The 16343-nt window shown below is 39.6% G+C and overlaps 1 protein-coding gene across 3 annotated transcripts in view; it reads right to left on the minus strand.

The window, feature by feature from the left end:
* The window catches only part of Rnf130 (ring finger protein 130), a 107982-nt gene that overhangs the window by 58831 nt on the left and 32808 nt on the right, over window positions 1-16343 (minus strand). For all 3 annotated transcript variants that reach the window (XM_051180824.1, XM_051180825.1, XM_051180823.1), the window contains exon 3: window positions 1809-2059. In XM_051180824.1, the coding sequence (XP_051036781.1) occupies window positions 1809-2059 (251 nt within the window). The remainder of the gene's footprint in view (window positions 1-1808; window positions 2060-16343) is intronic.

Here is a 16343-nt window from a genome sequence, read left to right on the forward strand (position 1 = left end):
CTGGACTAGGCACACACTGCCATCAGGAATGTAAATGATGAAGTAAATTTGGAAAAGGCCATTAAAAAAAGAAACCTAAGCTATAAGCTATTCAGCAGGCAGTAGTGGCACACTCCTTTAACTCTAGCACTTGGAAGGCAGAGGCAGGCTGATTTCTGTGAGTTCGAGGCCAGCCTGGTCTACAGAGTAAATTTCAGGATAGCCGGAGAAATCCTATCTTGAAAAACCAACAAGAAGGAAAAAAACCCTAAATATTTACTTACATTGTGTCCAGAAGTTATATTTTTCTTCCAGGGAAATGAAAACTCATGGTCAGACAAAAATGTGTACACGAATATTCACAGATGTTTTATTAATCCCCCAAACTGAAAATAACTCAGCAATCCTTCAATGAGTGGGTGGCTAAGTAAATTATAGTGCATCCACACCATGGAATACTATTCACCAATAAAATAAGAGTTACCAATGTACACAGCTTGTAAGGACGTCAAGGGAAATATGCTGAATGAAGATGAAGAAGCCTAGCTCTCCAAGCAAACTATATACAACATTCTTTTTTGGTTTTGTTTTTATTTTTCAAGACAGGGTTTCTTTGAATAGCTCTGGCTGTTCTGGAACTAGCTCTTTGTAGATCAGGCTGGCATCGAACTTATAGAGATCTGCCTGCCTCTGCCTCTCAAGTGTACACACCACTACCTCCTGGCTCTACAACATTCTTGGAATGACTTGAAATGACAACACCAGAGATGGGGAACAGGTTAGTAGTGGTGAAGGATTAGGGGAATCTTTGGTTATGAGACAACAGATGAATGACTTTTTCCTTAAAGCTTGACTGTGGTAAGCTCATCAGTCAGCATGTGATGGAATCAAAAGAGGCACACAAGCACGTGCAGGAGCACAAACCAAACAGGACTGCTTTGAAGGCATCAGTGCCCTCAGTAACAGCAGTGGACCTGTGTATTACTACAGTTAGACAAGATGCCATGACTGCTTCTGATAAATCAGAGCAAGGTTACCCTAACACTTAAAAAAAAAAAAAAAAAAAAAAAAAAAAAAAAGAGCTGGCAATGTTGACAAAATGCAGACAACCTGGATGGAACCATGATGTCACACTGACAAGTACAAAACACTGGACCTGTGTTTCCTGAGATGCCAGTGTCAGGAAATAGAATAAAAAGATAGCACAACTGAAGGTAACCCACACCCTGGGATGTTCTTTGCAATCAAGGACACATCTGAACAGTGCTGGAGCATCTGAGAGAGCCTATAGGCTCTCTTGGTAGAAGAAATGTATCAAGCAGGGTGGTGGCACATGCCTTTAATCCCAGCACTGGCTACAGAGTGACTTAACAAAGTGCCAAATGGCAAGAGATCCCAGCAGGTGGATCTCTGTGAGTTCAAGGCTAACCTGGTCTACAGAGAGAGTTCTAGGACAGGCTTTAATGCTACACAGAGAAATCCTATGTGTGTGTGTGGGGGGGCAAGAAATGTATATTAAAAAAAAGCTCATTTATTGACTTTGATAACCACACTGTAGTTATATGAAACAATGCTTTCTTTCTTTCCTTTCTTCTTTACTTTTAAAACTGAAATTAAGTTTAGCTCAGACTGGCCTGGAACTCATGGTGTAGCTCAGCTGGCCTCAATCTCTAATTACAGGGATTAGAGGTGTGCACCACTGCCCCTGACATGTTTTTATTTTGTTGTTGTTGGTTTTGTTTTTAAATATATTATATAAAAAAGTATTTAAGCTGCATGACCACAGGATTCTCACGGATTATGGCTGGTTAGAGTACTGGTTAGCTCACCTGGTTCCTGTCGCGAGCATTTGTGTACCTGATCTTCTGAATGAAGTAGAATATGAGCCACGCTGAAGAAATAATCATCAAAACAATAAAGGATATTGACACGAAGACTAGAGAGCCACGGCTGAAGTTCTTTGGCGGCATTCGAGTTCCAACAGCTATTGTCATTTGTACAGAGATGTTTTTCTCCAGATAACTCAAAATATCCTTACCCCTCAATTCTGTTATCATGACAGCAATAATATCTCCCGTGCCTGTAATGTAAAACAAATACATAGACTCAAGAGACATCTGAAATTCATAGAGACATCAAATAAATATACATATATGTTCCCTAGAGAAATTATCACAATCTCTGCTAATGAGAAAGGTCTGCAGATTCCACTGGTTAGCTGACATGAGGCTGCAGCTGTGCACACTGACAGAAGTGGAAACATATGCAGTACTGCAGAAAACAGGTAAGGCATGTAACAACTGTAGTCCTAACAATGCATGAACAGCCTTGCAGCTGCATTGAGAAACATTATGAAGCCAGCCATCTGTGACTTAATCAGGGTGGGTCTACAGTATAAATCCTTTTCTACAGTAAAGGATCTTGAGAAAAGTGCTGTCACTTTTGGTATAAATAAGTGGCTCTTGCACTAATCATTCTAATATGCTTTGCTGAGCAATGACTGTGTGTAAAACTAGTACAGGGAACAGAGAGAAGCATATGCCTTAGGACACATGCCTGGCTACAGAGTGACTTAACAAAGTGCCAAATGGCAATATCATTTACTGGAGTAAAGCTCCTTCCAGAGCCCTTCTGGATCTGAAACTCACGATTTTCCCTACCCAATTTGGAGACAGCAGCTCATGTTCCCCAGGCTGGCCTCAAATTTGAATATTCTGTCTCAGTCCCCCACCATGTTTAACCATGCTCAGTGCACTCAAATCCTCTAAGCAGGCCCAAGTTTCAAACTTCTGGACTAGTATCCAGAATGGAACCCAAAGCCTTCAGCTTCTAATAACCATTCAGAGGCCTGTCCACAGATACAAATTATATAAGTTAATCACAAGGATGGTGCAGTTGTTTTTCTAAGTCCTTTGCCTACACGGTTTCCAGGGGCAGTAATAAGTCAAAACAATCAGCTACTCTCCAAGTACAGCATGGATCACTATTCCCCTTGTCCTCTAATTGGGAACAGCTTTCCACTTTATTTTAAGGAGGCAGGGAAGCTTCTCTACCACAATCAACTGTCAGCAACTGTCCTTTTCCAAGGGAAACTTAAGTGTGGCAACATGGAATTTTATAATCTATCTTTTCTGAAGAACCTAGAGAAAGATTGGAGGCTAGATCTTCCATTTTATTTTGGGAAAGAGAAAATTATAACCACTTATATGAATATGAAGAAGGGTTGTGCATCCCAATATAAAATACCCCCTAAAAACAAGCAAGCAGAATACCCCAAAACTTGACCATTTGAAGGCTCCTTCAATGAATATTAAAAAAACATTTATTTGGTTTTATATGTTTTGTTATGTTTAGCAGTTGAAATGACATGTAACAGAAACTCAGTAACAGTTTTAGGAAAAATGTAGCCCAATGAAATATATATTCATGTAGTACTGTATTCAAAACTGTTTTAGCCATTTTATCAGAATAGCAGTTTATAAGTTTTTTTTGGCTTAAAAAATCTATTAAAAAAACTGCAAAATTAAAGTTAGCGTTATCAAGTTAATACCTGCCTCTGGTCAGTAAGTTAAAAAGAAATCATAAAATAATGCTAAACCAGTTTAAATTTTCACTTAGAAACTTTAAGTTTGTGCTTTTACAATGTTGATCAACAGGCATAATCTGTGGTGTAGGATACCAGGTATGGCTATAAAGTAACTGAGACGGATCCCACAAATAACATATGACAATCAGTCTCATTGCTTTATAATCACACCAAGTACAATTGGTTTTAGAAATCAGTTCTGAGGTTCCCTCTTGAAGACTCAAGCTGGAAAAGTAGTGGGGACAGCTGCACAGGTAGCCAAAGGAACCAATCCAACAATTTCCTTAACAGAACACTAAATGGATGAGTCAACTAATCTCAACAGAAGAGCTGTTTGGGAAAGAAACATTTAATTAGTTCAATACCAGTCAATATTCACTGAGCATAGATCATGATCAAGGTTTTTTTTTTTTTTTTTTTTTTTTTTTTTTACTTATTTTAATTTTTACTTTCCTTCTTAAAGGATAAGGAAATTACCTGATCTTAACTGACATGAAAAGTACATCTATTCTCAGAAGGGCAAGAGAGAATGAATCTTGGTATAGCCTTATCCTAGCACAAGGAAGAGACTGGGAAGTGCTGGCAAAGGAGACTGAAAACGAGCAAATAAAAAAGTCACAGCAGTACATCCAAATACGAGTGAAGGCAGTGATCTGTTACAGACACTGATAAAGTGCATTGCAGACCCTTTCTCCCCAACACCTACAGCTGGGCTGGGCTCCAAGAACCTAACTTAAGATGGTTTAGACACTCATTTGGGGATGGAGGCTAAAGAGATGATACAATGGTTAAGAGCACTGGCTGCTCTTGCATAGGATGGGGCTTAGTTTCCAACACCCACATGGCAGCTTGTAACCACTGTAGTTCCAATACTAAGGGGAACTGACACTCTCTTCTGGCCTTTCAGAGCTCTTGAATATAAGGTGCAGGCAAACACACATATTTGAAAAAAAGGGTAAATAAACCTTAAAAATAAAACAATAAAAGATCTTGAGAGTATTGGCCCAGATTCAGGGGGGGTTATGACAGAAAAAAAAATGTAATACTCAGGAAAAACTCAGAATTAGAATGGCAGTGATTTGTAGGAGAGGATTCATTAGACTAGAATGATAAAAATATTTAGTTCATCCCCATACCTATGTTCTGCAACACCAAGACATGGCTTTGGAATTCTATGCATTTCAACAACCAGGCAGCTATGTTTTACTTTTCTATTGCTATGACAGAACACCATGATGAAGGTAACTCACAGAAGAAAGGAATTATCTGGCTTATAGTCCAGAGGGAAGAGTCGATCATAGCAGGGAAGCATCAGAGTAAACAGCAGGCATGGCAGCAGGAACTGGATGCCAAGAGCTCACATCTTCTTTTTAAAAACTTGTTAATTTTAATTTCAATTATGTGTTTATTTTGTGGGCTTGTGCATGTAAGTTGGAGCTGCCTGAGGAGAAGAGGAAGGGCCTGATGTGGATACTTGGAACTGAATTGAACAGAATGTGCTCTGAACTGAGTCATCTCTCCAGCCTTACATCTTGAACTGTAAGCAGAAAGCTGAAAGAGCAACAGTAAATGTTGGGAGTCTTTAAACTCCCAAAGCTGGCCTCCACATATACTTCCTCCAACAAAGCCACACCTCTGAAACATCCCCAAATGGCAGTACTCCATGGGGACCAAGTGTTTAAATATATGTACCTATGGAGGATTTTCTTATTCAAACCACCACAGATAGTATTAATTTCATAGGGATGACAATGAATTGAAGACTATTTTGATCCTTGCTTTTAGTTACTTAAAATTTTCTCCATTTTATTTTTTTAATTAAATATTTATTACTTAATTGTATGTTTATGTATATGTTTGTATATCTGTACCATGTTTATGCTGGTACCTGTGGAGGCCAGAAGAGGGTCTTGGATTCCCTGGAGCCAGTTACAGGCGATTGTGAGCTGTCCAATGTGAGTTCTGGAAATTGAACTCAGGCCCTTTGGAAGAGCAGCAAGCACTCTTCTGGGCTATCTCTCCAGCCCTCAAATTTATCCTTTTTAGTACCTTAGTGTGGCTACTTAAATTAGCAATTCTTTTCTTCTCCTTTTTACTCTAAGTTTCTTTTCTTTTTTTCTTCATTATTTTTTATTCTATATGCATTGATATTTTGATTGCTTGTATGTCTGTATGAAGATGTCTGGAATTGGAGCTATTCACAGTTGTGAGCTGCCATGTGGGTGCTGAGACTTGAACTCTGGTCTTCTGGAAGAGCAGCCTGTGCTCTTAACTGCTGAGCCAGCTCTCCAGCCCTAGTATTCTGAGAATTTTCAAATGGAACAGTTTCAACACTATGGGAACATTTACACACACTCTGTTTAGTTTTGCAAACAGGAAACACTTTCGCCTTTCTGCATGTATTTCTTTTTGCTGGACCAATTGAGAGCATATTACAACTAACAGGACATTTCAATCTTTAATAATTCAGCAATATCTACTAAGAATAAGGTTATTTTAGATGCTCACAATTTATTAATTCTACTAAAACTTATGTCAAATATTTTGATTCAGCCTTATTCAACCAGGGGCTATGAACACTGTCCCTGGCTATCTTGTCCCACAGTTTTCGTTGATCTAAAATAGTTTCTTAGTCATTTTTACTTCACTGTTTATGGAACTGACTTGAAAATATATAATTTTATTTATTCATTGAGTGTGTGTGTGTGTGTGTGTGTGTGTGTGTGTGTGTGTGTGTGTGTGTGCATGATACATTTGGAATGAGAGGAAAATTTGCAGGAGCTAGTTCTCTCCTTCCACCAAGTAGACCCCAAGGGACAAAATTTAGGTTGCTTGGTGGAAAGTGTCTTTGGGTCTAGCCAGTGCTGTTTTTGTTTTTCAAGACAAGGCTTTATATAGTCCAGGCTGGCCTCAAAACTTGCTACAGCTAAAGACCACCTCATGGCTAATATTCCTGCTTCCACCTCAAACAATGGGACTACAGATGTGAACCACCAAACTGCCTAGGTGCTGCTCTTGCTGAAGAGTCTAAGGCAGATATTTTGAAAATGCCTTTTTTTTTTTGGGCTCATCTGACCAGTTCCTGATGGATGCTCTCTTATTGTTGGTAAGAGTGATGAGGTAATCCTTCCTTCCTTTCCTCCCTCTCTCTCCAGGGAATCACTTCAGGAAGCATATGATGGTTTTACTTTTATTACTGATGGCAAACTTTATGACTTGAATTACTAGTACCTGTCAGATTTTATTATAAATAAATGTATTTCTATTAATTAATAAGCAATCTGTAGAGTAATACTTTCGGATCATGTGAAGAGCCAGAGTCTCAAAAAAGCTTTTACTCAATGCTCTCAGCATTCACTGATGAAGTAATTACTATAATGACATCTACCAAACTGTTATTTTCTAATCTCCAAAAGTGATTCTGTCATCAGAGCCATTTACAATATTTCATCTTCCCCACTGCCATGAAAATATATAATGAAGCTGGGCCTGGTGTTGTGCACTTCTAATTACAGCTCCTCAGGAGCTGAGGCAAGAGGCTAGCAAATTCAAGGGAAGCTTGGTTAACTCAATAAGACATTGTCTCAAGATAAATAAAAATAAGGAGGGTTAAGGTGTGGCTCAGTTGGTACAGTGCTTGCCTAGCATGTGCAAAGGTTCAATTCCCCAGCACCACAAGATCATGCATGATGTTTCATGTTTGTAACCCCACTACTCAGCAGATAGAAGGGTCAGAAATCCAAGATCATCCTTAGCTACACAGCAATTATGAGGCCAGCCTGGATACACAAAAGCAATAATAAAATAGCTAAACGAAGCTGGGTATGGTGGATCGTGTTTATAGTGTCAGCATTGGGGAAGCTGAGGCAGGAGGATTACACTGAGTTCCAGGATCGCCTGGCCACAGAGTAAGATCTTGTCTAAAACAACAATAAACAGTAAGTAAATTTAAAGGGGCTGGAACTTGGCTCAGTGGCAGCAGAAAGTGTAGCATGTGTAATACTCTAGGTTCAATTTCCAGGATCATAAAAGCTACCACCACTAATGGCCACAGAGCTGCTGGGCCATCTGTCCTGAAAAACAGAGCACCTGATTACCAGACAGTCTAGACTGCACTGAGAAAAAAGGCTTATGCCTACAATAAAATCAACTTTGGGGGGACAAATTAGGAACCTTAGAACTACCTTTTGGGCTCTAGAATCAGAAGTTCTAAGATTCAAATCTGAGCAAGCTGTATAACCCTTCTGAATATCAGCTTCTCTTTTCAATTAGGAACTAACTGCAAATTTCATATTAGATGGTAATAAATGCTCTAAGATAATGAGTTATCTGTTGTTATTCTGAGAAAGTAAAAGGAGGAACTCAAAATCCTATTACAGAGTGTAGGACTCCATTTCCTCTTCAGCTGTCCCCTACTAGCTCAGGAGGCGCTCAGCTATCTGCAAAACAACACTACCCTCCTGATGTCAAGAAGATTCAGGCTTCAGCTCAGTGAGTCCATCTCCCAGTAGGGAAAGAACAGAGATTCCTTTCTTTACCTTGTCTTATAGTAAGTCTCTTGACTAGCCCAGTGCAGCTGGGATGCTGACAAAAGACCCAGGAAAGGGGGGGCGCTATCGGAGGTCTCAGGGTCTCAGACTACAAATGGAGAAAGGCAGCCCAGCTTTTCTGCTGCAAGCTTACCTGCTGTCTAGAAAATATCTCTGTATAAGATCCTGCTTAAAACAGGCCAACAATTGAATCTGTTAAGTTCAAATCACCATGCAAAGCTCTAAGGAGTTTGAAAATTCACAGACAGACAATTTCAGGAACCTTCCTTTTTATAGACGCTCAAGGGCATGCACTCTGATAATAAGCACTTTCAACGGCACCATCCTAATGAGATAGTTACTGGCAATGGCACTACAGTTGTCCCTGCAGAGCCCAGTGACCTTCTACATGTTAATCAGATCAGAGTACCACAGGCTAAGTGAGAGACTTAAATCACCTCAGAGTTCTAGAACAGCTACTGAAATGACAGGCATGTGTGAGTAACTTGGGGGTTTTCTACAGCACTCTGTTCATCTGTCCAGGGGCAGCCAAGTCCCACACTGTGTCCACCTGTGAACAGAACCAGTCTGTTCACAAATGGCTCCACTGGCTTTAGTCCTTAAGTTTTTCCTTTTTCATGTTTGGCAGGCATCTTAGTTAAACTTCCATTGCTCTATCACCATGACCAATGTGACTTAGACCTGCGGACGTTGGGACACATGGGCTGGTTCCTAAATCAACTGCTGTGACTACTGCTGCAATAACATGCTGACTTGGATTCCCTAGATACATTTACAGGAGTGGTACAAATGAATCACATAGTACTTCTATTTTTAGTTTTTGAGGAACCTCCATGCTGATTTCCATAGTGGCTGGGCCAATTTGCACCTCCAATGGTGTTACATAAAGGTTCCTTGCCATCCTACCCCACCCCAGCAGCCTCACCAGCACTTGTCTCTAAAGGAGATGGGATAGAATTTCAATGTAGTTTTCATATAAATTTTCCAACTCACTAATTTTTAAAAAAATCCCAAACTTTCAGAAAAGTAGGAAGTACCTATTTATTGAAAACCTAGAACCTTTGAAGGTGAGTTGCTAGCCTGATGCCTCATTATCCCAGATATATAGTATGCATTTTTTTATTCGTGCACATACACGATGGGGAGACAGAGGTGGGGAGGAGAGGGATAATGAAACAACCCCTCCAAATTAAAAATGATTCTGAATGGATACATCATACCTTTCAGAATCCCTTTCATCTCTCCCCAATCTCCCCAATAAGATCCTTTTTTTTTTTTTTAAATAGCATTGGGGATGAAAGTTGTCCGGAGCACTTAGCCATCGGGTTTTTTTCATTTACTGTCAGTTTCAAACAGTCACTCAGTCTTTCTTTGATGTTGATGACCTTGAGAGCTCACAGCTCAGTTATTCTGTAGAAGATGTTTGCTCACAGCTAGGTCCAGTTCATGCACCATTGGCAGGACCAACATAGGCGCCATGGCATATGCTTTTCACTGCCAGATGGTGCAGGTTTGATCCATCCATTACCAGTGTTTACTCTGATCATCTGTGAAAGCAATGCCCTCCAGACATCTGCACCATGAAGCCTCTTTTTTCCCCTGTGTCATCAGAAAATATTCTGTAAGGAAGCACTTTGAGACCAGGCAAATCCTCCATTCATCATCAAATTTCCATTTTCTTTTGTATGAATATGTATATTAAAATAGTTACTATCATTGTCCATTTTGACATTCAAATTCCAAGTATGCTCATTAGGAGAGACTGTTTACAGTTTTTCTATCTTATTCTTTTCTAGTAGTATTTTAAGTTTCTTGCTAAGATAAAATGCTAAAAGTGAATATAATGCTTCTAATATTAAGAGTGATGTAAAACTACCACCTCTTTATATTGGATAATGTCCACAAGGACATAGTCAGGCATATTCTTAGTAACCTGGCACACACTTGCCAATAATAATGAATTTAAGGGTCTCAGAATTTCTTCACTTGAATTCTTCTTTAAGCCAGGTTATTTCCACAAACCTTTGTTACTGATTTTTAATAACCCAACCTGCATGTCAACTTAATAAATACCTTATTATTTGTTATCTGTGTTCCAAGATTCTGTCTCCTTAGTGTTGTGTCCTTTTCAAGTGAAACTCTTACATTTGTGCTTTGTTATAACTTTCTTATATAATACTTCAAAAAAGGTTTAGCACACAATCAGGCATTCCAAGCAGAGATGATTTAAGCTGGAGGAGAGTAGCCTGCACATTAACTTCCACACCAATCACCAGAACTCTATATATCTCTCTTAATGTCTTTAGACTGTAACTATGAAAAGGATTTCTATTTTGTGTGTAGATATATGTGTTCCTGAGGATAAGTACATTTGTGCATATGTGTGTGGAGGCCAAAAGCTGACACTGGTTGTCTTCCTCTAATAATCTACATTTAAAAATCTTGACATTTTTATTTATTATAATTTGGGGGTCATCCACATGTCACTGCACACATGTGGGGGTTTGAGGACAACTCTGGAGTCGGTTCTCTCTGTTTCCCTACCTTTACGTGGGTTCTGAGGATCGGATTTAGGTTGTGTCAGGTTCACCTTGTGCAGCAAGTGCTTTCTTTACCTGTGGAGCGTCTCATTGGGCCTCTACTTTTATTTTTTGAGTAGGGTCTCTGGCTGAATCTGGGGCTCGCAGATCTGGTTAGGCTGACTGGCCAATTAGCTCCAGGGATGTGCCTGCCTCCATACCCCTAGTGCATGCATCATAGCACCTGGCTGTTTTCCATGGGTGCTGGGGATCTAAACTCAGGTCCTGCTGCTTGCACAATAGGCACTGTATTTACTGAGCCATATCCTCACCTCCAAGAAATCTATTTCTAAACTAGAATTCCAGACCTATGGAGATTCTAAATATTATTTTATCTTCTTCCTCTTCTGTGGCCAGTGGGAAAAGATAAGCACAAGACAGACAAAGTAAATCAATGATGGGTTCCAACAAGAAAAGTAGAGCAGGTCGTGCTCAAACATACACGAGGTAGAAGGGTTTCTCCATTCACTTACAATATGTAAAATCCAGGAAAAGTTAAAAACCCATGGGAAAGTTTTTAAATGGATTCATTACATTTTTTTGAAGCTATTATTATTTTTTTTAAACTACTGCTTCAGGGGAAAGATAGCTCAGCAGTTAAAAGCTGCTTTTCCAGAGAATCGGAGTTCAACTCTTAGCGCTTACTCTGTGTGATTCTTGACCACTGGGACTCCAGCTTCAGGGTGTCTGGCCCTCGGGCCTCCATGAGCATCAGCACAGGTGTGGCATATACTTACAGACACACACATGCAAATAAAAACAGACTTTAAAGAACCCTATTGTTTCACTCTATCAGTTTTAGACTATTTATTTATTTATTTATTTATTTATTGTGGGGGTGGTGTGGAGAAGTTGAGAAAGGTAGCCCTGCTGTCCTGGAACACACTATGTAAACCAGCTTGGCTTTGAACTCAGAGATTCACCTACCTCTGCCTCTTCAGTGATGATATTAAAAGTGTACACCACCACACATGGCACAGTTACATTTTTTATGTTTAAAAAATATATGCACTGCATAGAAAATACAGGAGCAATATAGGAAATACAGCAAAACTGAACACACAATTTAAACTTTGCCTGCCATGCAGCACAATTAACGCTGCAGCCCTAATCTTTTCTGAGATAATTAAATCCATATTCAGTAAATAAACAAACCCAACCACCCAGCAAAAAAACCCTTAAAGGATAAAACAGCAACAAGACTATATTATCATTCATTCATGGCAAGTGGTTCAAATTATTGATATGTAAAGGTATTTTTTGCAGTGTTTTTTTGGTTGTTTTAAAATAATTTTGTAAGGTATGTTTTTATATTTAAAGTCAGTTTTCTGTATTTTATGAAGTATATTTTCTATTAATTGGTAAGTATAGAGCTAAGTGAGTTCCTTCAGAACTCACAGAAAAAAGGATAAGAATCTTCTGTTCAGGAGTCAGAGAATGTAAGATTAATAATGCAGACTGACTTGGAGATTAAAAAGCAACACCATTATTTTGTTAAGAATGTCCACACATTCCTAAATAAATACAGTCTAGTGGAGGCCTCAACTAGACAAAGGTCTGGTTAGTTTTCATTCAGACTACTAAAAAGCAACAGTAAAATCTATAAAAATTTAAAACCAGTAAATTCAGGCTTAGTTTTCAGACAAATGTACTTTATTTCTACTGCCCAAGAGTCTGTAATTCCCTTACACCTTTGCACACATCCGCTGGCTGCACAACAAAGAACTCATTCTGCTAACTGGAGCTAACAAGTAAAAACCACATATTGAACGTCTTTCCTGTCACTGATATCAGAGACTCTACATCGGGAAGATGTCCTTCAGCCACTAGATGAAGGGCATTCATGAGGTGAGAACACATCAGCTCTGGAAGCAAAGCCAAGGCAAGAAAACGAAGTACTTTACTTAAAATACAGAATTTTAAGCAATATGGGAAGAAAGCTTAATATCAAAACCAAACAGCTCAATGGAATCAAAGCAACACATTTACTCTGTTCACAGCACACTACTGACAATACAGAGGACAGGAAGGAAAGACACAAAGACTCAACTTAGAGACTTAAGATCTTTTCCACACTGCCAATCAAGTAAGGGAACTATAACAGGAAATGGACAGTTCTGTCAGGTACAAAGAAGGTCTCTGAAGATGACAGGGGCCTTGTACTGTAAACTCACCAAGGGCAAGCACCTGTTTCTTTGTTCTTCACTGTCAGTTCATGTCAGTTTATCTTCAAATGCACAGCAATGAAAACCATTGATCCAACATTTCTTTACTAAAGTGAAGGGCTGACAGAGATGATGTAAGAGCAAAAGCAGGCTCAACATGGACCTCTGCATCCATCCCTTAAGAATCTGAGTTACAGGTCTAGGGGAAGGAGGGGGCCTTGGCATTGGTATGTTTATGACAGCTGCACCAGAAGTAATTCTGACACAAGGTCCTTGAACAAGTGCTGCCATACAGGATGAAAGTGGTGTCTGGGGAGGGCTAGAGCCTAAGACCATGTTATTGAGACAGAGAGCAAGGAGTTGCTACTATATATATAAAGGAGAGTTACAGAATAGGAGTTAGAAGAGGATCATAAAAAAAGTATAGCCTTTGTCAAGGAATGCCTCCTTGAAAGGATGGGATCCAGAGGGCTTCAGATGATTCATAAAAATTCGTTCTCTTTAACAGTATTTCTCAGAGGTTAATAAGCTTTCTTCTGGTATAGATCACAAGGCTGAAATACTTAACTGTTCTATAACCAAATTTCAAGTGATATCAGTCAGGTCTTCTCACTGGGCTCTCATACTTCTCTACTTTTCCTCATGGCATTTATTCACGCTGGTTAACTGTGGTTTTGTTTTTTTTGCATCCCCCCGCCCCCATACAGGGTTTCTCTGTAGCTTTGGAGGCTGTTCTGAAACTTATTCTGTAGATCAGGCTGGCCTGGAATTCACAGAGATCCATCTGCCTCTGCTTCCCCAGTGCTGGGATCAAAGGCATGTGCCACCACTGCCTGGCTTGCAAGATGTCTTATAGGATCTGTCTTGCTGCTCAAGTCCTATCCAATGCTGCTTTCAAGATTTTTCAAGGACTCAATTATTAGATGTTAGGGAAGAGGCTAGACACCCTATGTGGGGATGCTCAGCTACCTTGCTGCTACAGATGGGAGGTTTCACACCCTTGGAAAACCTAGTACCATGCTGGGACAACACAGAATTCAATAAATGCCATCAACCTCACCGACTCAAGAGAACAGCACCTCCCTTCTTTCAAAATTCTCATGTACTGTTATTGAATAAAAGCTGTTGCTTTTGGCATATTTTGCCTGTAAATTTCATCTGCTATTACCTTGACCATCCCTCCATACTCAGTTACATTGGTTATTTCATACCATACTCCCATCCACCACTCCCAACCTTAGCCCAGATTTAAATCATTTTTGCTTTGCTTTTTTTCCATACAGATCCTTTACTCATGAAGCACCCTCTGACTATTTTTTCCTCAAACATTTGGATTTCTTCGCAAAAGTAATTTTCTCAAGGGAACCCTCAGATCTTTTCAACTTAACGCCTTCTTGCAATCATAATTCAATGTTTATTTTCTATGCATGACCAAAGTCCATGAAAAGAGGTGTCATGTGTGCCAAGTTTATGCTTACAAATCTAATAAGACCACAAAAAACAAACAAACATAAAAAGAGACCCAATATTATAAAGAATTCAAATCCCTCTACTTTTAGCTAATTCAGCCTAAGTTTCTATTTACCCCCGGACTTCCTTCACAACAGTCACTGTCTGGACTAATGTGGTTCCTCTAATGAGAGTACTTTTCTCTCTGGTCTAATCTTAAATATTTAGGGCCCAGAAGAATGACAGCTTCTCAACAATCAAGTCTTCTAATGAATCCCTTATATCTGAGAGTCAGGAGCCTTTATGCCCAGAAGCTCCCTCATTTCATGCATGTTTGTCTCTCCAACGGTGAACATGCTCCTTACCAATACACTCTGGACCCTACAGTGTATTTCACAGAATGTTCACCATATAGCAAATATAACTTCATATCATTAATTTTGTGCTAAATAGAGCTAAAAACAATTAGCTTGTATAGAAAAACATGTCAAAAAATAAAGACAAATATGCTTTGAAACAAAACAAATGCCAGCCTTAAACTTAAAGGAGTAAATATATATCAATAATTGTCACACTCACTCTGATGGGCAGATAAAGCAGACAGATACTTTTCAGGTGTTTTACAAATGAGGATATATTTTAAAGAGTTACTTGTTCAAACACACAAGCCTTGTAATTACAACTGAACATAAGATTCAAACTCCAATATTGTAATTGTTAAATTCTTTTTCACAATTTTAAAGATGAAACCTACTTTTGTTTCTACAAATAGAGCAACAAATTTGGAGTCTGTGATAAACTTAGAAACTGTGTGTGTGCCTATCAGTGTACAGGAGTGCGAGCATGTAGGATGTGGCACAAATGTAGAGATTAGAGCACAAGCTTGGATGCTACCCCCTACTCTTCCATCTTGTTCAAGACAGGGCCTCTCTTGTCCACTGCTGCCCACACCAGCTATCTATCTGGCCCATGGGCTTCTGGTGATTCTATCTCTGCCTGCCATTTCCTGGTAGAGGCATTACAAATGTGTTACTGTGCCCAGCTTTTATGTGGGTTCTGGGGATCTGGACTCCAGTTATCAGGCTTACTAGGCAAGCAATCTTCCTAACCCTGTTTGACAAACTCTTAGACATGATTTGGAGACTAGAACAAAACAGAAGAGGCTGGGACAGAAGCGGAACAAAAATCACTGTCGTGTATTTGTGATGGTAGTGCGGTAATTTGAAAGAAAATGGCCCCCGAAGGGAGTGGCACCATTATGAGGTGTGGCTATGTTGATGGCCTTGTTGGAGGGTGTGTCACTCTGGGGACCAGCTTTGAGGCTTCCTTTACTCAGGGTACCACATAGTGTGACTGTCAGTTGACTTCCTCCTGCCTTTTGGTCAAGTTATAGCCAGCACCATGTTGGTCTGCATGCTGCCTGGCTCCCCATCATGATGAAAATGGACTGAACATCTGAAACTGTAAGCAAGCCACCTCAATCAAATTAGCTGGTGGTGCATGCCTTTAATTCCAGCACTCGGGAGGCAGAGGCAGGTGATCTCCAAGAGTTTGAGACCAGCCTGGTCTACAAGAGCTAGTTCCAGGACAGTCTCCAAAGCTACAGAGAAACCCTGTCTCAAAAAAAAAAAAAAAAAAAAAAAAAAAAAAAAAAAAGTTTTCTTTATAAGAGTTGCAGTGGTCATAGTGTCTTTTCACAGCAATAAAAACCCTAAGAAAAGCATTAAGTATGTAACAAGCAGCATACCAACTGAACAGGCTGAGAGGAAGAATTGATTTGGTTTGTGAAAACAGGAAACAATTCACAACAGCCTAGGAGTTCAAACAAAACAGTGCAAAACTCTCCTATCAAGCAATAAACAATCTAGAAGTCGGGCATTGGTGGTGCACACCTTTAATCCCAGCACTTGGGAGACAGAGACCTGCCTAGTCTACCGAGCTAGGAGCTAGTACCCTGTCTCGAAAACTAAAACAAAAAAATAAAAAAACAAAAAACAACCTAAGGCCTTTTCCATGCAAAGATGAGCCTTCTTGG

The sequence above is a fragment of the Phodopus roborovskii genome, unplaced genomic scaffold (genome assembly GCF_943737965.1).
Source record: "Phodopus roborovskii unplaced genomic scaffold, PHOROB, whole genome shotgun sequence".
Taxonomy (NCBI): domain Eukaryota; kingdom Metazoa; phylum Chordata; class Mammalia; order Rodentia; family Cricetidae; genus Phodopus; species Phodopus roborovskii.